At 40.0% G+C, this 24,874-nt stretch overlaps 3 protein-coding genes across 3 annotated transcripts; 1 reads left to right on the top strand and 2 right to left on the bottom strand.

Annotated features, from left to right (window-relative positions):
• Positions 1–2,103: 2,103 nt before the first annotated feature.
• On the bottom strand, positions 2,104–8,466 carry si:ch211-212k18.5 (sal-like protein 4). Its single transcript, XM_052153183.1, has 3 exons — positions 8,183–8,466; positions 3,297–6,475; positions 2,104–3,124 (listed from the first exon to the last, which is right to left on the bottom strand). The coding sequence occupies exons 1-3, from the start codon at positions 8,256–8,258 to the stop codon at positions 2,912–2,914; spliced, it is 3,468 nt and encodes a 1,155-aa protein (XP_052009143.1). The 5' UTR covers positions 8,259–8,466; the 3' UTR covers positions 2,104–2,911.
• Positions 8,467–12,592: 4,126 nt separating this feature from the next.
• On the top strand, positions 12,593–14,113 carry LOC127661600 (E3 ubiquitin-protein ligase CCNB1IP1). The gene is made up of 3 exons (XM_052152370.1): positions 12,593–13,018; positions 13,668–13,814; positions 13,952–14,113. The coding sequence occupies exons 1-3, from the start codon at positions 12,722–12,724 to the stop codon at positions 14,111–14,113; spliced, it is 606 nt and encodes a 201-aa protein (XP_052008330.1). The 5' UTR covers positions 12,593–12,721.
• Positions 14,114–16,117: 2,004 nt separating this feature from the next.
• ttc5 (tetratricopeptide repeat domain 5) lies at positions 16,118–23,744 on the bottom strand. The gene is given in 12 exon segments (XM_052152358.1): positions 16,118–16,237; positions 17,018–17,142; positions 17,145–17,155; positions 17,286–17,406; positions 17,409–17,463; positions 17,639–17,785; positions 21,950–22,006; positions 22,114–22,205; positions 22,323–22,476; positions 22,563–22,774; positions 22,883–23,015; positions 23,664–23,744. Coding segments are annotated over 12 exon segments (1,308 nt in total).
• Between the last annotated feature and the right edge of the window lie 1,130 nt (positions 23,745–24,874).

Raw genomic sequence — 24,874 nt, 5'->3', positions numbered from 1 at the left:
TGAACTATCGCTTTAAGTCCCGGTAGCCAAGCCCTAGCCCGACCGTTGTAAGACAGCCTATCGAACCATTGAAATGACTTTTCTTGAAGCACTTTGTGGTCGATATTAATTCAGATAGATCAGCTATGTAATAGCTTACAATTAAATAAGTAAAATTTGATTGAGAATGTAGCCTAATAATAATGACAGGTCAGGGAAAATGTAGCTTTAAAGGGATAGTTCACCCAAAAATGAAAATCATTTACTCACTCTCGTGTCATCCCTCTCTGACATCCATGTCAGATGTGTATGACTTTCTTTCTTCTGCAGAATACAAATTAAGATTTTTAGAAGAATATTTCAGCTCTGTATGTCCTCACAATGCAAGTGAATGGGTACCAACATTTTGAAGGTCCAAAAATCACATAAATTCAGCATAAAAGTAATCCACAAGACATAAGTGGTTAATCCATGTGTGCTTTTTTGGACCTTCAAAGTTCTGGCCACCATTCACTTGAATTGTAAGAACCAACAAAGCTGAAATATTCTTCTACAAACTTCGTTTTGTTCAGTAGAAGAAAGAAAGTCATATACATCTTGGATGGCTGGTGTGAATGGTGAATAATTTTTGTGTGTGTGTGAACTATCACTTTAATAGTAAACACATGATATTGCATGGTTATGATTCAAAAAGTCAAAGTCTCACTTTCATTTACTGCTTTCCAAAGACCCTGAAAAGTGACAATGGAAATATTGGCATCAGACAGAATCATCATAATGCCTTTTCACTGTTACAATGCAACCTGGAAACGCTTTGGAGAGAGGGTCTAATCTATCCACATATCTGTGTTTTTGTCGTCATCATGTGGTAGAATGGGCTGTTACACCACATCTGATTTTTCAAAGGTCGCAGGCTGCTTTATTATTACTCATTTATTACTTTAAATATAATTAATGATAGCTGTTGTGGATACAGGCTACCGAATATTGTAATTATTGTTGCAGTATTGTTTTGTTACCTTACTTTTGGAAAGTTTAGTTAATATAAAATGTCATAATAAAAAATTTATTAAATCAGTTAATTAAATTGAACATAAATAAGCACACACATATACACACACACACACACACATTATAAATCATTAGATTGTGCTGTATAGATTGTGTTTTGTTCATTATTGGTTTATGAACAGCCTACAGTCTATTGAGCCTACATGGAAAGAAACTTCACTTTCCAACCATTAATTAAAATAATTACTATAATCATTTCAAGATCTCTGACAACTACTCATGGAAGAATCATTAATCACTCTTGCTGATTTACAGCGCTAAATTAGGGCATATTTGGTATTGTCTCTCTGAGACAACCTTTATTTCTGATTGAGACATGTCTTTATCCCTTCCTGAAAGCATGTGGACAAACTTCTCCCACATGCCTTGTTTCTGGCTCATTGTCCCTCTCCCTCTCAACCTCAAAATTTCTCTCCTTGGTTACAGGTTGTCATGGTTTCGAGGGCCTGGCAGAGGCAGGATTAGGAGCCATTTTAGGGACAGCTGGCTGGTCGTCTCCGCCACCCCTTCATCCCGCGCAGAGACGCTCAGGGGGCATGAGGGGGGACATTGTGCAAGGATTAGAGCTTCCTGTGTGTCAGCCGTATTACACAGGGAAGGGGGCGGAGGATGGAAAGAGGGTGAAAGAGGCAAAGAATGAAAGAGAAAATGAAAGAGCCAGCATATGAAAGAGAGCATGACACAGAAAGGGAGAGGGTGTTTGAGAGGAGGGGAGGGAGTGAAGTCTGTACAGCTGCACACTCAATCACATTACACACATTAGTATATGTGTGAACAAACACACACCATATACACATACAGACCTCAGCATGCACTGGGGAACAAAAACATATTAAAGGAAGCAGACTTCAAAATAGAGGGGATGGATGAAGACAATTGCTGCAGCAGACAGACAAACACTGAGCCTTATTGAGCACAAAAACAAAAATAACCCTCATGGGACACTGAAAATGTATTTTAGGGCAGTAGTGTATAGGAAAAATGTGTTCAAAGAAATAATAATAAAAAAAGAATACTCAATCTTGAGAATTTCATTTTGACTTTATTTCTCTCTTTGACAAATTAGGATCATGCAACAAGAACATCTAAATAGCAAAATCTAAATCGAATTCAACAGAGCCAACAACAACAAAAAAAATATATAGGAAAACATAAATCTATGACAATATTGAGCCATTTGCCCCCCTTTAGCATCATCAGACCAGATCTGATGTGCTGTTTGCCAGATTCCTTTAGTAATCAAGTTCAGTACAAATTAATACCAACAAATCAGTAAAACTGGGTCTTCTAAATAAAGAAATCCAAAGAACAGACTTTCTATCAGTCATAAGCCTCCCTTGTCAAACAGAGTTATAGCAGTCATGGGAATAGTGCAGCTATAGAGAAACACCTACATAATACAGCAGCATGAATGAACACAAAACTAGGGAACATATACCCATGTATTTACATTCACATCGGTTGATCAGTTTTGGTTTGATCCCCCATCCTCACTCATCTCACTTCAGGTCAATTCCTTTTTTCCTAATGTTTATTTTTGTTTTTAAGTTTTTATGTTTTTCTTTTAGATGCAAGAATTCCAAATTGCACTAAGATGCAGAATTATCTTTTTATTATACACAAATATTATTTTCAAGATCCAATTTCTGTGCATCTTGATATTTAAAAGGTCAAAGACAAACTAAGTCTTAATCAATATAATTTCATTGTCTTCATGAAAAGGCACTACTATTATACATTGACTGATTTACTACCATTCTACAATTTCAAACAATTAAAAACTTCTAACAACAAAAATGAAAAAAGTAAAATATAAATCGGTAAACAAGAATAGTGCTAGAACCAAACTAATCACATCCTTTTAAGCACTGTCTTCAGGCCTGTTGTCTCTATCTGTAGTATACAATGGATCCTCACTCAAGGACAGTTTGTCTGTGCTCTCCTCTGAAGAGTTTTTATTTTCCTCTCCTTGCAGTTTTCCATTGGCTGGCTCCTCAGCTTTTCCCTCAGAGGACTGTGCGGATGCTGTACTGGCCAACTGATTCATACTTCCGCTGTGGATTTTCATGTGACCCTGTTGAAATACAAACACAAACAATATTGAGAAGTCTAGTTTGATGCATAAACTTGATATCACAGGTCAACCCAGATATATTTTCATGAATCTAATGAATATTAGTAAAATGTCTTTAACAAAATCCTTCTCCTTCAAAATATAATAATTACAGATATTGATCTATTTGTACCTTTAATCCACTGCGGCTAGCATACTCTTTTCCGCACTCAGTGCAGCTGTAAGGTTTCTCAGAACGCTGGGGTTGTGGAGGGGCAACTGGAGTGTCTGAAATCACATCTATCTTCTCTCTATCCAGTGCCTGTTTTCCTTCATCCTTCTCTACTGATACCTCGGTTTTAGATTGCTGTGCATCCTCAGTTTTCCCATTCTCCTCTATGACTCTTTCTGAAACTTTGGAGTGCAAAGATGCATTTTCTGTAGCTTGATGAAAGTCTGAATTCTTGGGCTCAAGACCATTGTCCATTACATTCACAAGAGGTGCTGTCTGCTTGCTGCTTTGGTCTGACGTTAACTCAGAGGTCACCCCAGGGCTGGAGGGTGGAGTGAGGGCTGGTGACAGATCTAGAGCTTCAGAGCCTATTGTAGGATTATGCACTGTATGATGTGAACTCCCATTTTGCAATTTTTTACCAAACAATGTGTCCTGGGAGCTAGTCCTTGTACAGAGGGACAGAGGTGTGTCTTCTTCTATGGTGCCATTAACAACTTGAAGCTTGCTATGGTAAGTTGTGCCAAGGTAAAGGTTCTCCTCAGAGGCAATAGAATTGTCAGGGGGGCTATTTTCCGAGGAAGGGGTTCCGTTGTCCTGCTTCTCCACTGTCACGGTTGGACTCGTCTCAGGTGTGTTGTCATAGGGATCTTGATCTGACTCCATGAGCTGGTGTGCATCAGTATCTGACTCTAGGATGGTGGCAGAGGAAGACATGCTCATATTAAGAGGAAGAGATTGAAGGGTCTTAGGCAGAGCAACTCCATGCATTTGACCAGGGTCTTCTTCAGGCTGCATCTCCTCATTGCCTTCTGGAGGCAAATGGCCCCCCAGATGCATGCGAATGTGATGCTGCAGTACCACGGCATTAGTAAATTTCCGCTGGCAGAGAGGGCAGGAGTTCTGGCCACGTACATTGGCTGGACGTGCTCTGTGAGTGGCCAGATGAGCCCTTAGACTTCCTTTTGTGGAGAAGGAGCGGCCACAGAGTTTGCAGGGGAACGGGCGTTCACCCAAATGGGTGGCCTGGTGGAGACGTAAAGCCCTTGGGCAACTGAGGACACGCAGGCACACCCCACACTGATTAGGGGCCAAAGTGGAGGCAGTTGATCCTGGAAGCTCTTGGCTAGTTCGCTCACTGCTGGAGTTGGGGTTCAGTCCTAAGGCTGCCATCATCTCCCTCCGGTAAGCCGAGATAACATTAGCGTTGGAGGTTGTGGATATGTCATTTGCCTGAGTGCTTGTCTGACCTTCATTGGCACCTTTAGGGAGGGGCTGCTTCTCCAATTTTTGTGCCAGTCTCTGTAGCTTGGAGGTGTCAGATGTTGCAGAGGAGGAGGATGGAGAAGAGGATGGAGGAGAGGCGTTTTGAGGTTTGGGGTAAGTGGAGAAGGGAAAGGTAAGTGGGAGGTGAGGAGAAGGGAGGTGAGGAGGGCGGAGAAGGGCAAAGCTAGGATGGTGAGCAGAGGGACCTGATGGGAAGAGAATCTTAGGAAGGTGTGCCAGCTGGGAATATGGAGAACCAGGGTGTAAGCTGGAGTGTGGTGGTGTATTCTCATCAAACCTCTGCTGCTTTGCACCTTTGAACTGGCTGTTCAAAGTAGAAGAGGAGGAGGTGGTGATGGATGATGAGGACTGTACGCTATTGGAAACAGAAGCTGCAGCTGCAGCTGAGGCACGATTAAGTTGAAGCAAAGAGTGGGCAGTGGAAAGTAGGGCCAGATCAACACTAGGTGGCAATGGAAGGGAGGAGGGAGATGGATGAGATGACCCAGACAGGAAACCCAGAGCTAAACTGTCTGGCATGCCCACATTACCTTTAACCCCAAAAGGCTCTTCATCTTCTGCACGCCGTTTCCTGCGTCTCTGTGATGGCCCTGAGCCAGATCCTGATTGGCTCTGCTCGGATAGAGCTGGTGGCAAGAGGGAGAGCGACAACTCAGGATTTTGCTCACGGTGACGAAGAAAGTGGGCTTTAAGATTGCCACGGGTAGTAAAGCGACTGAGGCAGACTGGACACTGGTACGGACGCTCACCGGTGTGGGATCTCAGATGTATCTGTAAGGAGGAGTCACTGCTTAAAACCTTCCCACAGAACCGGCATATGTGTTGCTGGCGGCCTAAAGATGAGGTTGAAGATCCGTTCGAGGTACTAACAGAGGAACTTAGTGGTAGCTGTTCCTGGGAGAGGCTGCGTGTGGGCAAGGGAGGAGTTGAGAAATTCACACCATTGCCATGACTGATAGAGGTGTTAGGAGACTTTTCATTGAGGTAACGAGGAGTAAGTCCCAATGATAAAGAGAGGGGGTGCATAGAGGCTGAAGAGGTGAATAAAGATGAGGATGATGAGGAGGGTGTTAAAGATGATGAGGAGGAATACAGAGCTCTACTTCCAATAGTGTGAGACAGGTTGGGCTTTGACACAGAAGCTTGGGGAATGAAAGGGGCACCAGAGACAGTGTTAGGTGGGGAGAGGGAGTCTTCAACTCCCTGTTGACCATCCACAGAATTTGAAGGTGCATCTTGGGCACTGACCATACCACCCAGACGCAGTACCTGCCTGCAGATCTCTTCTGTAATCTGCATTTGGTGAATCTGTCTTTGCTGTAGAACCTGAAGCTCCTCCAAGAGTACAGCCAGGGTCGGAGGCACCTGGAGCTGCCCTGAAGGTGAGGAAGGAGTTTGGTGGATGGGACTGGGGCTTCCTTGATGTTGAGGGGCACCCAGTGAGGAGGAGGAGGATAAAGATGATGATGAGGAGGAGGTAGAGGTGGTTACTAAAATACCCATTGGTGGGGAAGTCACAGTGGAGTGGGGTTGGTGAAGTGGAACATGAGTGGATTTCTGTGAGACAGGAGGAGGTGAATGGGTCTGGGATGACAATGAAGGATGTGGGAAGTCTGGGGAAAGAGATGAATGTGCATTAGGTAGAGATGTGGTATACATGGCAATGTGATTAGGCCAATGGGGAGGAGAGGAGCTCTCATTGGGGAGTGAGGGTGTACGAAGGCCACCAGGGGATGCCCTTGGGGCCAAAGGAGGTTGACAATCCTGAAGGGATGAGGGGGAGGAAGAGGAAGATGACGAGGTAGCTTCTGAGGCAAGAGATGTGAATGGAGATTTTACTGGAAGCTGGTCATCTGCAAAATAGAAAGAAGAATATTCAGATAATAGATTATTCAGATAATAGAATTAATCCTTAGACCATGCCGATTGTTAAAAGTTCTGCATTATTAGTTGTTTATATTGCAGTTTTTAGTTATATGGAAATATGTTGCAAAAACTCTTCAATGATGCATTAAAATGGCATAATCTTTTTACATATAGAATCTTTATACTCTAACGTGATTATGCCGAATGTTAAGGTCAACTTCTGTATCAACGGCTTTCTTGCACCAAAATGCTGAATACTGCTCCACTTGTCAGTCTCTATTCTTAATGATCTTTCACCCTTAAATCATAACACACATCTTCTGTCCTCATTCTTGCCATAACTCAGTGACAACCTTGCAATGATTTTTAGAGAACAATAGATATCAATACATCCCATAACCCTCTTAACCCAACCCTCTGTCCATCAACTACATCTTTCATTTCTATATCCACCCTTCCCCCCTGACCCCATACAGGGTCAAAGGTCAAGGCATAGAAAGGGTTTTGGGCACTGTTCATGTGCTCTGATTGGCTAGATGACCTGACCTCTAGAGCTCTGAGGTCAAATTCTTTCAAAATCTTAAACATAGAAAAAGAAAGAGAAGAAGGGGGTTGGGAAAATGGTGGGCTAACTGACTGACAAACTATTCCCACTCTCTGTGGCAGGCATACTGATACATGAAATAACTGTACACAGACCTGTGGAATTAAATCTGTGAATGAGACAACAGAAAACTTCAATCATGAGATCCCTGGGCCATTGAATACCTTTTCTTACCAACAGCTAAATAAATCATACATTTCAACAAAGATGGTGTACCTTTAAGATTCCTTAGCTAACTTTTTTCCATGAATGTATGCAACAGTGCATTCTTTCTCCCCCTCTGTATTCTAACAGTGGAACCCCCAACCGAGAAGAGGTACAAAGTGAATAGAGGCAAGAGAAAGGGAAGGGGGGAACACGATGGGAGCAGAAAAGAGGAGCACATGGAAACACGAGAGAGAGAGAATAAGGGAGAAGTGGAGAATGGAGTGAGAAGAGATTAATTTTTACCCAAACACCCCCTCCATACCCTCCCCCTGCTTGCACCTTATTCACACTGAATAGGAGACTCTTCTAAATGCATAAAAGACCTCCAGCAGTCAAAGTGACTATAATGCAATTCTCTTGGTGAATTGATGTTAGTGAAAAGCTAACGCAGTTATGGCCCGAGTGATTCATGTCAAAATAATGACTGGGCAATACGGCTGAACACCTTTAGACCAACCCTGTGGACAAGTATCTAAACCCTTCTTTTAAGATAACACATTTAACACATATTTTTACTTTACCGATTTTGTTTTATTTTAATTTTATGTTTTATCAGGTCAAGGTAGAAATGTGAGCTGAATCTCTCAAACAATGGCTCACTGGCGAGAAAAGGGCCACACACACACTGGTGCATTTAAACTTTTACCAAAACTCTTTCAAAATAAATACTTCAAATAATAGCCTATATAATTAATAGCTATATTAAGTCACAGGTGTTCAACTTCAACAGTTTAGCTTGTTCAACAAAAACTTTTCTATTAATCAGCTTAAACTTTCTATTAATAATCAGTTGTTTTTACACAGTAATGAATTTTTATTAAACAGTATCATTTAGTACTAAGTCCAGGACAACAAATAATTAACAAAGGAGTGATTTCCTCACCTTGCGGCATCAAGCGCGTGCCCCCGGGGTCTGCGTTAACGAGCTGCTGGGGCCGCGTCTGTTTCCGGCGTGACATGATTCACGAGCAGACGTGAGAGTTACGGGCATCAACCAACTTTGCAAAGCAGGTAATAATAGTCGTGTTGAATACTCCCCCTTTTCGTATATAAATCCACCTGGCTGGGCGCGTTTAAACGGCGTCGGCTTATATTCAAAGGGCTGTTCGTTTTGTTTTGGAAATCAGTTAAATAAACGTAATATTCGTACCGACTGTTGAAGCGGACCGTGACGTCGTCCGCTGTTGCTGTGCGAACTGACGAGTGTGTGTTTGTGTGTGTGTGGCTATTTCTCAAACTTGTCCACTCTGCGCCCCCCAAAGACACACACACACGCACGCACGCACGCACACACACACACACACAAATACAATCTCTCCTTGTTCTGACATTTGCATTTCAATGGCACAGAACACCGTCTCTTTTTCTTTCTTTTCCCCTCCGTTGCGTTTCTCTTAATACTTATATCGTAGCTCGCTCCTAATTTAAACAGCAGAGTACGCGCCAATCAGAAGTTTTCAGACATTATATCTTTATGCATTTAATTTATGCATGAATGGCGCTCTTATCACTCAAGATTCTGACATCATCCGTCTGTTTTGAACAACTTGAAGTGCCTGAGATAGAAAGCAAAGTTTTTGAATATTGGACCACTAACTGGCACGTCCCTGAAAAGGTATTGCAAAAATTTGAGAGAAATGCAATGTAAATAGAAGGCTTTACAAGTCTTTGATTTTGTATTTTTCGTTTTGTGGGAAAGTAATATCTAACAAGCTGTAACTGTACATTAAGCAAAACAATAGCTACAGGACTTTGGACAGGATTGGCTACTGTGTCAGGTGTGAAAGTTATGTCAAAGAATATCTAAAGGTGGTGTGAAATCACTAAATTAACTTGAGGGTGATGATGAGGAAGGTGATGGGATAAAACATCAAGCCGCTATAACTGCACGAGCTACTGGAGTAAAGACCCCCTGCGGCTCGCTCACTTTGTCAGTGCGTCCGCATATTCGGAGCTCTGTTTAAAATGCATTGAATGGGAAGGGAATTTCCAACAATGGCGACCTGGACACAGTTGAGTGGGCATCTCTCTCCTCACCCCCTGGATCCATTGCCTCTCCGCACAATGCCCTTCTTTTCAACCCCGCCTCTGTTCCCATACACCACATAGAGGAGGGATGAAGTGAAAAGCCATTTTTAATTAGATGTATCAAAAACAAGCAGTCGACCTGCACCGTATTTCATATAAGGCCAATTTGCCCACTTGCCATAAAGTAGGTTTTCTTATAAGAGTAGCGGGTTATTTATGCTTATATACGTACAATCTTCTATATCTATAAAAGTAATTGTTAAAATTGCCACATAAATAGGCTAACTCAAAAAGGGACTTCTATTATTTATTTATATTTCAGAAAAGTATTCAAACAGTCATGGCTGTTTTAGACTCATTAAAATTTTAAACAAAATTTCTTGAGGACAAATTTAACTAATGTACTAGTATGCATATTAGTTTAGGAGAATATTTTATTTTCTATAGACAATAGCTAAGTTTGGAATTGCATACTACCATACAACTCTTACTATTTCTGCCATAGACGGATATGGCAGAAGTAGTATGAGAAGTAGGGGTAGTATGCAATTCCGAACTCCACAATTGTCTTGGTTCGCTAAGCTGCAGCGTGCAGTGTAAAATTTTGTTCAAATTGCGCCACTTTATTCCCAAATGTTCTACAGTTGCTTGTGTGTTGGTTGTTTTCTTTTCATCATACCTGCATACCTGTCGCAAAATTGTCTGTGACTTCTCTGATAACCTTATTCAGCTCTCCGCGTCCGCACTTCTGTGTTTTGTCTCTTAACTTCCGGATTGCATTGAAGCTACTGAGAGGAGTCGATCAAAATGGATTACATGTGGGAGCACAGCAAGTATATGTCACCAAGAGTTGATTGTGCGAGTCTACACCATCCCTGTATTACTGGAAAATGCTAAGGTGTTTGTCTCTTTAAATGTTAGTTTTTAAGAAATCCACAGAGGTAAATTAGACATGGCAGATCACATTCGGAAAACTATGACACACTACACATTTCATGATAGGTTTTATTGTTATATGTGTAATTCTGCTTTATTTTTAAGTTTCAACTTTTTAACAATTTGTGTTAAAATGTGTAGCTGACATGTCATTTCGGTATCAGCTCTTATTATTTTATTAGTTTTTAACATTTATTTGTCACCAAACATTTTTTAAAGTCTTACAGGTGATAAAAATGGCTGTAAGCGGAATATAAAATAAAACGCACACTGTCACATGTACTGTTTATGTGTGTGTGTGTGTATAAATATAGTAGCACCCCTCTAGGTTAAACACTCAAAAAATCTGCTCACATTAAAGGAATAGTTCACCCAAAAATTTTAATTCTCTCATTATTCTCTTACCCTGATGCCATTCCAGATGTGTATGACTGTCTTTCTTCAGCTGAAGACAAATTAATATTTTTAGAGGAAGATAGAGCTGTGTCAGGGCCTTTATAATAGAAGTTCACGGGTGCCAGCACTTTGATGGTCCAAAAGTCACATTTAGGCAGCAAAAAAGTAATCCATGTGACTATAGTTGATCAATTAATGTCTTCTGAAGCTAATCGATAGGTTTATGTAAGAAAGAAGTCGATAATTAAAATGTTTTTAACTTTAAATTGGCGCTTCCATCCATGGCTCTGATGCTGTTTGAAATGGCCAAACTCCCACGTGATGTTCGTTCTTCTGTTGTAAATAAGTGCCTCTTCCAAATTCTTGTGTGAACTTGTCGACATGCTAACGTCATGCTTCGTGTCAGCTACTGGAAGAAAGCGCTTTTTAAAAGTTGATAATGTTAACATTAATGTCAGAAGACATTCAGAGTCGTGTGGATTACTTTTATGCTGCCTAAATGTGACTTTTGGACCGTCAAAGTGCTGGCACCTGAGTACATCCAGCTGCAGAAAGACAGTCATACACATCTGGGATGGCATCAGGGTAAGTGACTAATGAGAGAATTTCATGTTTCACTTACTGAAACATTTTTTGGTAAACTATTTCTTTATCTAAACGCGATGGGTGTATGACATGATAAAATGGCCTGGCCCTGAGGTGTTGTACAGAGATGTTTTTAATGACTTTGTGTTGTCTCTGAAGAGTTTTGTGAGCACAGAGGCATAGAGCTGTTTAGCTTGTAGTCCAAAAACCCGTAAGAGAATTTGCCGTGTGTTCCTCAGGAATTTCCTATGGGGGTTTTTAACTTATTAGTAAAATAAGGTCTATGGTATTACTTGATGATATATGGATGTTTTGTTCTACAACATAAATTACACACAGTCATACCTCAAATGTGAATATTGAAGCCATATTGAATTGCATAATAAAAAAAGCTTCAAAATTCATGTTTGAGGTATGAAAGTGTGTCCACAGACCTTATTTGGGGCCTGGGTAGCTCAGCGTGTATTGACTCTGACTACCACCCCTGGAGTCTCAAGTTTGAATCCAGGGTGTGCTGAGTGACTCCATCCAGGTCTTCTAAGCAACCAATTTGGCCCGGTTGCTTAGGAGGGTAGAGTAACGGGGAAACTTCCTTGTGGTCACGATTAGGGGTTCTCGCTCTCAATGGGGCACGTGGTAAGTTGTGCGTGGATCACGGAGACTAGCATGAGCCTCCAAATGCTGGGAGTCTCCGCGGTGTCATGAACAATGAGCCACGTGATAAGATGTGCGGATTGATGGTCTCAGAAGTGGAGGCAACTGAGAATTGTTCTTCACCACCTGGATTGAGGTGAGTAACCGCACCACCACAAGGACCTACTAAGTAGTGGGAACTGGGGATTCCAAATTGGAAGTATTTTAACCTTCACAACAAAGAAAAACAACATTTCAAAGTGGTTTCAGAATGAAAGCATATGCTTTAGGTGTATGAAGACAAAATTGTCCTTCAAAACAATTCTTATTGCGTACTATTGACATTTCAATTATTTGTTTCTTTTTACCCTCCATTCAAACATAGACTAAAGAAAGTGAAAACTACGTTTGCCATTACAACCATGATATTGTTGATACCGGAAGTAAGCTTACTCTGCGAGGTGCTTCCCCGGAAGCAAGAAACGCGGAAGTGTGAATGTGGCCTATCAGATCCTGACATTTAATTGCTGCCCGCCCCGCGCGCTACCTGCGAGAGGAGTGTAAATAAAAAGACAACATACTTGATAAAACTCGGTAAACTATACCAAGTTTTTAAATGCTGCATATTTGATAATAAATATTTAATGCTGTATTGCCGTTTGCAATGAATTAACAATGAGTTGTACAATAGCATGAATGTAATAAGCGGGGTTTAAATGTTTTCCTACGTTTTTTAGCTGCTAGCTTACGCGTAAAGTGGCACACAAATTTCTCGTTGTTATTTTGCTATGATTGAAACCTCTATTAACATGACTATATCTCTGTTTCACCCATAAAACCAGCCATGTCTATATCCGAATACAACTTGCTGTGTAATTTTCACAAGTGCCGGGCCAGGTTAAGTGGGTTTGCATGGGTCACGGCCTGCTGTCATATATTCTGTGATCAACACGGCTCGGATGAGTTCAGCCGCACACCTGCCATCTGTCCGGTATGCTCCTCCATGCTATCTGGCAAACTAGACGTGTTGCGGACCGAGCTGGCTCCATCAGAGCGGTACAAAGCCATGGTTTTGGTCGGACTGCAGCCTCATACGGTTCTGGATACCTGTCATAAAGCACTGGAGTTCTGGACCTACCAGGTTTGGTGTCTGTTGGGTTGCAATCACATATAAGGGGGTCGGGGGAAGTTGTCACACGTGGAATCTATCGCAGGAAGTCCTGTGGCGTAAATAATTGTTTACTCAATAAGTGGTGATCTAGCCTGCATGTTGGTTTTAAACATCTAGTCTTGATAAAACAATTTTGAATGCTTTCCTGCAAGCTAAAATTCCAATAGCATAATTTTCTTTTGTAAAAGGGAACACAAAACCACATGGGATGCATAAATGCAAGGTTAAACTGTTTGATCAAGGTCCATTTTAACCAAAGATTGATGTGTACTCGGAACAAGTCAATATCAAGTTAGGGCAAGTTGTCACGTGTTTTATATGTTGTAATTTCTGTTACCTTTTCCATTATTGCTGTGCCATTAATTGTTTTCTGTTACATAACTGTGTGACGTTTACATTTAACCAAAAATTTATTAAATGGCTTAAATGACATTTTAAATACATGTTGTGGGCGATGACATGTTCAAATTTAGATAGTGTTCTAATTTAGTTTATTTAAAAAAAAAAAGTATTTTCCTCACTATTGTCAATAAATGGCAGGTTTGCATTGTTACAACTGCTATAGAACATTGGGTAAAATCCTCTCTTGACACTCTTTTGTTGTTGTTTTTATTTTCAGGTACACCAGGAGAGGTTGCTAATGGAGTACAAATTGTCCCTAGCTGGAGGACAAGTAGTTCAGATGGAGAAGTTTATGACCCAGCAGAACCAGAGCAGAGAGCTTGAGTTAAACACATTAAGAGGGGAGATTGCATCGCTGAAGAAGGTCTTCGATCCATCATGTCATTAGATCCTCACATCAAGCCAATGCCCACACACACTCTCTCTCTCTTCCTCTTTATTTATTTTCTCCCTTACCTCCTCATCTCTTGCCTCCATTCCTTCATCTTATCTATTCTCCAGGTGCTGGAGGAATATAAGCGGAAGTACAGTGAGGTTTTAGATCGACTGAATGAACGAAACCGGCAATACCAGAAGCTGCAGGGACATTTTGACTCGCTGCGTATACACACTTTGGGGACAGGAGAGAAAGACACCATGCCCAACCCTTTCACTACAGGTTAGGAAAGAGAGGGACAAGTAGAAACTATGCAGAGTTTGGAACTGAAGCAAAAGATGACAAATGAGAAGACCAATAAACTGGTTTACATGTACTTACATTTTTTGAAAGAGTGACAGAACTTTTCTCATTTATCCTGATGAGCTGTGTCTAGTTTTACATCGCATGTCTATTTCTACCTCATGTAAATTAGATCAACAGTTCCATATCTTTTATAGGGATCACAGTTGTACAGATCATATTTTTGATATTCACTACCGTTCAAAAGTTTGAGGTCACTTGCCTGAAATGTTTCTCATGATCTTAAAAACCTTTTGACCTGAAGGCATATGCTTAAATGTTTGAAATTAGTTTTGTAAACAAACATTTAATTGTCACCCATATTAATTTATAAATATTTATAAAAATAAATAAGTTTTTGAAATGGATGACAAAATTTAAGAGCAGCAGCCCCTAAGTGCCCAACATAGATGGGAACTCCTTCAATACTGTTTAAAATGCATCCCAGGGTGATCCCTCAAGGTGGTTGAGAAAATGCCAAGATTCCATTTCTGCAAAATCTAGGCAAATTGTGGCCACTTTGAAGATGCTAAAATATAACATTGTTTTGATTTATTTATCACAACATAATTCCCATACTTCCATTTCTTTTATTCCATAGTTGTGATGACTTAACTATTATTCTAAAATGTGAAGAGAAAAAAAAGAAAGAGTACGTTACCCTAAACATTTGAATGGTTGTGTAGTAGATAAGGGGCCTGGGTAGATCAGCGAGTATTGATTCTGACTACCGCCCCTGGAGTCGCGAGTTCTAATCCAGGCCATGCTAAGTGACCAGCCAGGTCTAAGTAACCAAATGGGACTGGTTGCTAGGGAGGTAGAGTCACATGGGGTAACCTCCTCGTGTTCACTATAATGTGTGGTTCGCGCTCTTGGTGGGGTGCGTGATGAATTGTGCATGGATGCCGCAGAGAATAGCATAAAGCCTCCACACGCTACATCTCTGCGGCAACGCGCTTAACATGCCATGTGATAAGATGCGTAGATTGACAGTCTCGCACATGGAAGCAACTGAGATTCGTCCTCTGCCACCTGGATTGAAGTCACTAAGCCACCACAAGGACTTAAGAGTGCATTGGGATTTGGGCATTCCAAATTGGGGAGAAAAAAGAAAGAAAGGTATATATAGTAGATAAAATGTGTCTTTTCAAATATTGTCATCAGGGTTGGCCAAACAACACTCTACCCATAGCAGTCCATCCTTCCTTGCACCAGAGGCTGACAGGTTCTTCTCACAGGGACCAGAAAATGCTAAAGCTTTCTTCCAGTTCAGCTCACCATCAAAAGACAGGAATCACTCTTTTAAGAAAAACTAATTTTTTTTCAGTATTTTGTAAAAACAATTAAAAAAAAAAAACTTGAGATTGATAGAAAAATTGTTACACTGACTTGTGTTGGGATGTATTAGTCTTTTTTTTTCTTATATTTATTAATTCTGATTTCAGTTCTGATTGTACTATCAGATCTGGCTGTTTATGTTTAGTTTTTCATGTTCATTGTAGATGTTATTTATTGGTGATAAAGCTGTCACACACTGTTTGTAGGTGTAAACATGTCATCTGTAAAATCTCCAAACATATTCCTCTAATGCAAGCAACCTTGTTGTGGAAAGTAACTCAATTCTAATACATGAGATCAACCCTTTGTAAATTAAGATTTATTTTCTGTAGGTACTTCCAAACAGTTCTCAATTATCAGTTTTCAATAAGGTATTGAAATAAAAACAAATCAAAGAAAAATTTAAGAGCACCTCTGGGAGTATATTAATTTCACAACCCAAGTATGAAACAGACAATCTTCCGAAGTCCACCAGCAGACAAGAGGAAACTTAAAATGGGAAATGATTTGATGAGTATGTACAAAGACTTTTCTTGTCTTCACAAAAAGGAAGTGAACAAAACATTACAAAATATATATACAAAAGTGAAAACATGTCCTCATGCTTGTTTTCATTCACTCTGTGGCTTGTAAGTAACAAAGGCAGCACTTTGGCTTTTTGACACTTGCCTTTTCCCATTGACAATGAGAAGCAAAGGAGAGTCCACACGAATACTTCGGAAGTCATAAGACTGTATAAAGAGAAGTCAAGAATTTTTTTTTTAGAGATTTACTTTATATAGGCCTTAAAGGGATAGTTCACCCAAAAAAATTGATTTACTCACCCTCATGCCATCCCAGATGTGTATGGATTTATTTATCTGCAGAACACAAATGAGGATTTTTAGAAGAATATTTCAGCTCTGTAGGTCCATTCAATACAAGTGAATGGTGGCCAGAACTGTGAAGGTTCAAAAAGCATATAAAGGCAGCATAAAAGTAATCCTTTTTCTTTAAAACTGATGTGATAGGTTTGGGTGAGAAACAGATCAATATTTAAATCCTTTTTTACTATAAATTCTTCTTCCTGCCCAGTAGGTGGCAATATGCACAAAGTGGCACAAAGTGACACAAATGTGATTTCCAAAAACAAAAGAAGGTGAAAGTGGAAATTTATAGTAAAAAAGGACTTAAATATGAATCTTTCACACCCACACTTATATCGCTTCTGAAAATATGGATTGAAGCACTGGAGTTTTATGGATTACTTTTATGCTGCCTTTATATGTTTTTTGGACCTTTACAGTTCTGAGCACCATTCACTTGTATGGACCTACCAAGTAGTTACTCTTCTAAAAGTCTTTGTTTTTCTTCAGCAGAAGAAAGAAAATCATACACATCTGAAATGGTATAAGGGTGAGTAAATGAGAGAATTTACATTTTTGGTTTAACTCCCTTTAATGCAAAGACTAAGTACTTTACAGTTACAATTTGGTAAAGTATAATGAAAAGTCTCAGTTTAAAACACAAACCTTATCTTTATGGGTTACGCTGTGCCGTTTGACCTGTGGTTCGGGAATAACAACAGTATCCCCTATTAAAACACCCCAGCTGTCTGCTGTGTTGTACACCATGACGACACAACAGGTCTCTTCACCATGCCAAATGTGCTGAAAGGCAAAAACATTTTAAAAATAAAACTCAATGCTAACATAACCATTGTTGAGTGTACTTAAATGTTAGCTATGTGCTTCTAGACATGTGCTTGCACACATAAAGAAATGTTCAATAAAAACTCACAAAGCCATACGGCCCTCTGAGGCCAAGCTAAAGACCACTTTTCCCAGGGCTGCCCCCCCAGCGTTGTGTCCATGAGTGAGAGCGGAGATGCTGCGGGGTTCCAGGCTTCCCGTGCGACCTGGGCAGAGCAACTGAGTGAGGAGAGCATGTTACGAAGACGCCGCACTTTTACTTTTCCCTGTGAAACAGAGAGAAGGGGTTAATATGATTTCTTATGGAAGTCTGGAACATTGTTTGTCTGTCCTTCACTGCCATCTGCTGGAAACAATACAAAACAACCAAAACATTTTTTTTTTTGATGAGCAGCTATTCCAGCACCGACAGAATGTAATTAACATTTACATCTCACTCACCTTGCTCCCTATTAGTGCTGTAATCTGGTCTAAGTACTTCAGAAGCTGTTTTTCTCTCTCCTGAGGTTCTTCCCAGGCTGGGTCAAGGATGGCAGCCTGACTGTATCCATCCAGTGCTGAACTGTACATCTCCTCATACTGGAACAACTGGTGAAAGTAAAAATACGTAGGTGTCTTAGGTTTCACCACTTGGTTTGATTGCTTGGTCCATCCTCAAAGTTAGATTCCACCCCCTCCTCCCTTTACAGGTCTCTCTTTACATTACAATTTGCATATGATGCACCTTGTGCTGGATTTGGTCAGCCTTCCAAGGCACCATAACGTCATGTCTAATGATCTAAAACTATTTAAGAGCTTTAGACATAGCCAAGCAAATATTAAGAAACAACAATGCTTATTTCATGCTCGAAATTGAGTCACAAGTTGAAAAAAAGAAAAACAATGTTTATAAACTAATTACAGCTTTCACCTGCTCCATCAGATCCCATGCTCAATCTTTCAAGCAACCAGCGAACAGCACATGCAGGATTTTGAGATTTCATAGGCCAGTCCTGCCTGTTTTATTTTGACATCCCGTGGACGGCTGTGGACGCCATTTTCCTGGGGAAGTGATGACAACAGGATGCACTGTGGGAGGACAACAAGCCAGTGGAGGGAGTGTAATGCTCTGGGCAATGTTCTGCTGGGAAATCCGGGGTCCAGCCATTGATGTGGGTGTCAATTTGACACGTGCCACCTATCTAAAAATTGATGCAGACCAGATACACCTCTTCATGGCAATAGTATAGTATTTCCTGATAGCAGTGGCCTCATTCAGCAGGATAATGTGCCCTGCCACACTGCACACATTGTTCAGCAATGGTTTGAGGAAAATGATGAAGAGTTCAAGGTGTTGCCCTGACCTCCAAATTACCCAGATCTCAATAATATTGAGCATCTATGGGATGTGCTGGAAGAACAAGTCTGATCCATGGAGGCCCCACTTTGCAACTTACAGGAATTGAATAATCTACTGTTAATGTCTTGGTGCCAGATACCACAGGACACCTTCAGGGGACTTGTAGAACCCATGCCTTGGCGGGTCGGCTCTGTTTTGGCGGCACGTTGACGACCAACAGCATATTAAGCAGGCTTCTAATTTAAATGTCAGCTGATGTTAATATATCAATGCTTTAAATGTATCAAAAAAATAATGTGCTGATCAATAATCCATATATATTCACTGGTGGCCAAAGGTTTGGAATAATGTACAGAATTTGCTCTTATGTTAAGAAATTGGTACTTTTATTCACCAATGTGGCATTCAGCTGATCACAATATATAGTCAGGACATTAATAACATGAAAAATTACTATTACAATTTGATTTTTTTTTTCCCCAGAAATTCTTAAACTGCTTCAAAGATTTCTCATCAAAAAAATCCTCCACATGCAGTAATGACAGCTTTGCAGATCCTTGGCATTCTAGCTGTCAGTTTGTCCAGATACTCAGGTGACATTTCATGCCACGCTTCCTGTAGCACTTGCCATAGATGTGGCTGTCTTGTCGGACAATTCTCACTTACCTTACAGTCTAGCTGATACCACAAAAGGTCAATGGGGTTAAGATCCATAACACTCTTTTCCAGTTATCTGTTGTCCAATGTCTGTGTTTCTTTGCCCACTCTAATGTTTACTTTTTGTTTTTCTGTTTCAAAAGTGTTTTTTTGCTATTCTTTCCATAAGGCCTGCACCCCTGAGTCGAAACTGGTGTTGAGTGGGTAGAATTCAATGAAGCTGTCAGCTGAGGACATGTGAGGCATCTATTTCTCAAACTAGAAATAGACTCTGATGTATTTATCCTCTTGTTTAGTTTTACATCTGGTCTTCCACATCTCTTTCTGTCCTTGTTAGAGCCAGTTGTCCTTTGTCTTTGAAGACTGTAGTCTACACCTTTGTATGAAATCTTCTGTTTTTTGGCAATTTCTAGCATTGTATAGCCTTCATTCCTCAAAACAATGATTGACTAATGAGTTTCTAGAGAAAGCTGATTCTTTTTGGCCATTTTTGTACCTAATTTTGACCTTAAGACATGCCAGTATATTACAGCCTGTGGCAACAAAAAAACAATGTTAAGGTTCATTTAATGAACCAAATAGCTTTCAACTGTGTTTGATATAATGGCAAGTGATTTTCTAGTACCAAATTAGCAAATTAGAATGATTACTCAATGATAAGTTGTTGGAAATGGGGTCTGTCTAGATTTGATCAAAACTGACTTTTTTCAAATAGTGGTGATGTTGTTTTTTTACATCAGTAATGTCCTGACTATACTTTGTGATCAGTTGAATGCCACAGTAAATTAAAGTACCAATTGCCCTCCAAATATTTTATGACATCCCTACAAATCACACCTAATCAGTTGTGAACCATTCCGCAGTTTACATGAAAGGCGCGCACCCGACTTCAAATAAACACTTTCACACACACCAATTAAACAAAACTCTATATCGAACAGACTTGGGGCTGCAGCGAAAGCTCTAGTGTGAAAGCACACTAATAGGTTGCACCATGACAACATGATAAACGGAATCAAGATCCATATTAAGATGAGAGAGACAGAAGCAAAAGGAGGGACAGTAGTGCATGTATGAGTGAATATATATATACAGGTGAAACTCGAAAAATTAGAATATCGTGCAAAAGTTCATTAATTTCAGTAATTCAACTTAAAAGGTGAAACTAATATATTATATAGACTCATTACAAGCAAAGTAAGATATTTCAAGCCTTTATTTGATATAATTTTGATGATTATGGCTTACAGCTTATGAAAACCCCAAATTCAGAATCTCAGAAAATTAGAATATTACATGAAATCAATAAAAAAAAAGGATTTTAAATACAGAAATGTCGGTCCTCTGAAAAGTATAATCATGCATATGTACTCAGTACTTGGTTTGGGCCCCTTTTGCATTAATTACTGCCTCAATGCGGCGTGGCATGGATGCTATCAGCCTGTGGCACTGCTGAGGTGTTATGGAAGACCAAGATGCTTCAATAGTGGCCTTCAGCTCTTCTGCATTGTTTGGTCTCATGTCTCTCATCTTTCTCTTGGCAATGCCCCATAGATTCTCTATGGGGTTCAGGTCAAGCGAGTTTGCTGGCCAATCAAGCACAGTAATACCATGGTCATTGAACCAGGTTTTGGTACTTTTGGCAGTGTGGGCAGGTGCCAAGTCCTGCTGGAAAATGAAGTCAGCATCTCCATAAAGCTTGTCTGCTGAAGGAAGCATGAAGTGCTCTAAAATGTCCCGGTAGACGGCTGCGTTGACTCTGGACTTAATAAAGCACAGTGGACCAACACCAGCCGATGACATGGCTCCCCAAACCAACACAGACTGTGGAAACTTCACACTGGACTTCAAGCATCTTGGATTGTGTGCCTCTCCATTCTTCCTCCAGACTCTGGGACCTTGGTTTCCAAATGAGATGCAAAATTTGCTCTCATCAGAAAAGAGGACTTTGGACCACTGAGCAACAGACCAGTTCTTTTTTTCTTTAGCCCAGGTAAGACGTTTGACATTTGAAGCCCATGTCCAGGACCCGTCTGTGTGTGGTGGCTCTTGATGCAGTAACTCCAGCCTCAGTCCACTCCTTGTGAAGCTCCCCACACATTTGAATGGCCTTTTCCTGACAATCTTCTCCAGGCTACGGTCATCCCTGCTGCTTGTGCACCTTTTTCTTCCACACTTTTCCCTTCCACTTAACTTTCTATTAATGTGCTTTGATACAGCACTTTGAGAACATCCAACTTCTTTTGCAATTACCTTTTGAGGCTTTCCCTCCTTGTGGAGGGTGTCAATGATGGTTTTCTGCACAACTGTCAGGTCAGCAGTCTTCCCCATGATTGTGAATTCAACTGAACCAGACTGAGAGACCATTTAAAGGCTCAGGAACCCTTTGCAGGTGTTTAGCTGATTAGAGTGTGACACTTTGAGCCTACAATACTGAACCTTTTCACAATATTCTAATTTTCTGAGATTCTGAATTTGGGGTTTTCATAAGCTGTAAGCCATAATCATCAAAATTATATCAAATAAAGGCTTGAAATATCTTACTTTGCTTGTAATGAGTCTATATAATATATTAGTTTCACCTTTTAAGTTGAATTACTGAAATTAATGAACTTTTGCACGATATTCTAATTTTCTGAGTTTCACCTGTATATATATATATATATATATATATATATATATATATATATATATATATATATATATATATATATATTTTTTTTTTTTTGTTTGGTGGGGAAGGACAATATTAATACCGTAGCTCTGTTGAACTGGAGGTCAGGATTCAATGAGGATGCTTTGTCAATTTTCTCCTGTAAAATTGCACACAGACAAAAATGTTACAAACACAACTACCTTTGGCTCGTGAACATGTTTGCTAAATCGAAAGATTGTATATGAGGGGGAAAAAAATACTCACAGCCTGTGCATAGGCACTGAGGGCCTGTTGAGACAGCTGTGGATTCTGTCCACTGGTGAAGAACATGGAGATATATGCATTTCCTAAAATATCTGTTGAGTCAAAGCAAAACAATATCTAAGAATAATTTATTCCAAATATTCTCATCATACCCAGCATGACTATCTGTAAGCATTTGGAACAATTTGTTAGCTCTCTAATTCACTCACACCAAGATGTCCCATCAGTAACATCGAGTTGCACAGCCTGTCTGGCAAGCTCCACACTCTCTAAAATGCGTTTGCTCTGCTCTTGGGCGTCCCCTTCTGGTGACAGCTGTCTTAGCACCATAGACAGGCTTCTCAGAGACACTTTGTTCTTACTCTGGAGGAGAATGACGTAAAAGGTTAATCTGTTTCATAAGCAGCATAACAGAAGGCCTGTATCTCCATATTTCCTATATGTCTCACCTGCTGCAATGCACCTGTGAAGCAAGTCTTGGCCGCAGTCAGGTCTCCTTTTTTCCAGTACTGCTCCCCCAGTGTGTTCCAGCCGTCCACCAACCCCAGTTCCAGTTTAACAGCTCGGGAAAGGCACTCCTCAGCAGCCTGACTGAACCCTGGGGAAACGTTCAGACACCGACCCCGCAGCAGCAGCAACTGGGCACTGTGTTTGTACAAGCCTGTTAGGAGAGAAGATACAAAACAGAAATGATGCTGCCAGCCACCAATACAGTTACAGTTAGATCTTGCCATTCTGAAGAAGAAGAAAAAGATGGAGCAATGCACACCTTCCTTTTCCTCAAGCTTTTCAAGTGTCTTGGCAATCTCTTCAGCAACATCATTCTGTTTCCTACCAGCATCTTCGACACTGTGTGTCTCAAAGTAACGGTCTCTAAAGCAGTACAGTTCATCTACTAACTCCTGTGAGAGAAATGTGTGATTTGAAACAACACATTACATTCTAAAAAAAATAAAAGGGATAAAAATTCACATATTAAATGTGTAAAACAAGAGTATTTTTTACTTCTTTTTTTTAAAAGATTTGTTGTTGGCCTCACAGTGAAGGCTCTACTTAATTCCTGCTTACCTTACAGAACAAAGTTGCATTGGTAACTATACTGTAGCTTCCACCAAAATACCATAGCTACAACAGTAAAACTCTTGAAATATTATAGTATTTGCCACAATATTCATCAAAAAATACAACTTAAGAAAAATGACCAAAAGATTCTAAAGGCCTCTTACACCATTAAAAGAAGAACCTCCAATAATTTGCAATAATTTTACAGCAGTAAAATAAGGGTGCCATTATAAAGAGATGTGAATGATGGGGTAAAACGCCTTGCACATGATCGTTACTACAGACAACACTAACAAGCTACACATCATACAGAGTAGAAAAGGTTCGTCGAACAGAGAAAGGTTGTTGAAAAAGAGCAGTTGTTGTTAAACGGCAATGTATCAGTTGTTACAGTGACTAACTGCAGCTCTGTGTTACACATATGCATCATTACTATTATTATCTGAGTGCAGCGACCCACATTTATACTTATAAGAGAGAGGGGGGACAGTGTCAGTCCGAAACTTTAAGACTTGTAAATCATCTTTGTCTGCTGTCATCTGCTCCCCATCATTGTCAACCTCGGACATCTTTCACATGTACACAGAAGCGTCCAAGCAAAATGTGATAAACACAAAATGTCCTCGCGCCACCTATCGGTTGGGAGACAAACATAACTTTAAATAAGAGACACTTAAATCCTGCGCCGAAAATAAATAAATGTGAGAAAAAAACTAAACGCAAAATGTACAATAATATAGAAGCTCCAACCCACAGAGAATGAAACTATTAAATAAAAAAAAAACTAAACTAAATTAAAATCCTATTATGCAGTAAACACTTTTTGGTCTGACACGCATAATTGGCATACGATAACTTCACTATTTACCAGAAATAACTTGTAGAAGATGGTCAAATCCATCATCCTTTCATTCCAAATCCGTTTTTAAATAATAATAATAAAAAAAACTTTTGTTTTCATTTAACAATTATTTGCATTGGTGAATTATTAACTAAAACAGAGTTTTAATATATTAATTTTGTGATTAGAATATTATGTTTTTGAAAAATGACCTAAATACTGACTTTGTAACTTCGATTTTCATATTAGCCTATCAGTAGGCCTAACTCATCTGTGTTATTTCCCCGAAAGGTCACGTGAAGCGGGATTATATGGACAAGACATACAGCATGCTTGTAGTTATTCTGTAATTCACACGGGATAAATTATGTCTGTCGCAGAGGTGTGGTGGGTGTGTCAGATGAATTTACACACTGCCGTCACACGGACCCATCAGAACATTTTCAACCCGTTTTAGTTCGGCTTATTAATTAGGCTATGCAGGAAATATTAAACAATGTCTTACTGTATATATTGAATTCACCCCACGCTTCCTGTAGCACTTGCCATAGATGTGGCTGTTTTGTCGGGCACTTCTCACACACACCTTACAGTCTAGCTGATCCCACAAAATCTCAATATGGTTAAGATCCATAACACTGTTTTCCAATATCTGTTGTCCGCAGCGTTTCTTTGCCCACTCTAACCTTTTCTTTTTTTGTTTTTCTGTTTCAAAAGTGGCTTTTTGCAATTCTGACTAAATGATGAAACTATCGAGCATGTAATCCTACACCCTAGAAGATTATAAATATGGACAATCCGTTCACATGTATTTTGATTTGTGTCAAAACACAAAATGACCTGCTTGTGGACCTATAG

This window comes from Xyrauchen texanus, chromosome 2, assembly GCF_025860055.1.
Source record: "Xyrauchen texanus isolate HMW12.3.18 chromosome 2, RBS_HiC_50CHRs, whole genome shotgun sequence".
Lineage (NCBI taxonomy): Eukaryota > Metazoa > Chordata > Actinopteri > Cypriniformes > Catostomidae > Xyrauchen > Xyrauchen texanus.
The sequence above is the reverse complement of the archived record's forward strand: the minus strand, read 5'-3'. Positions and strand labels throughout refer to the sequence as shown.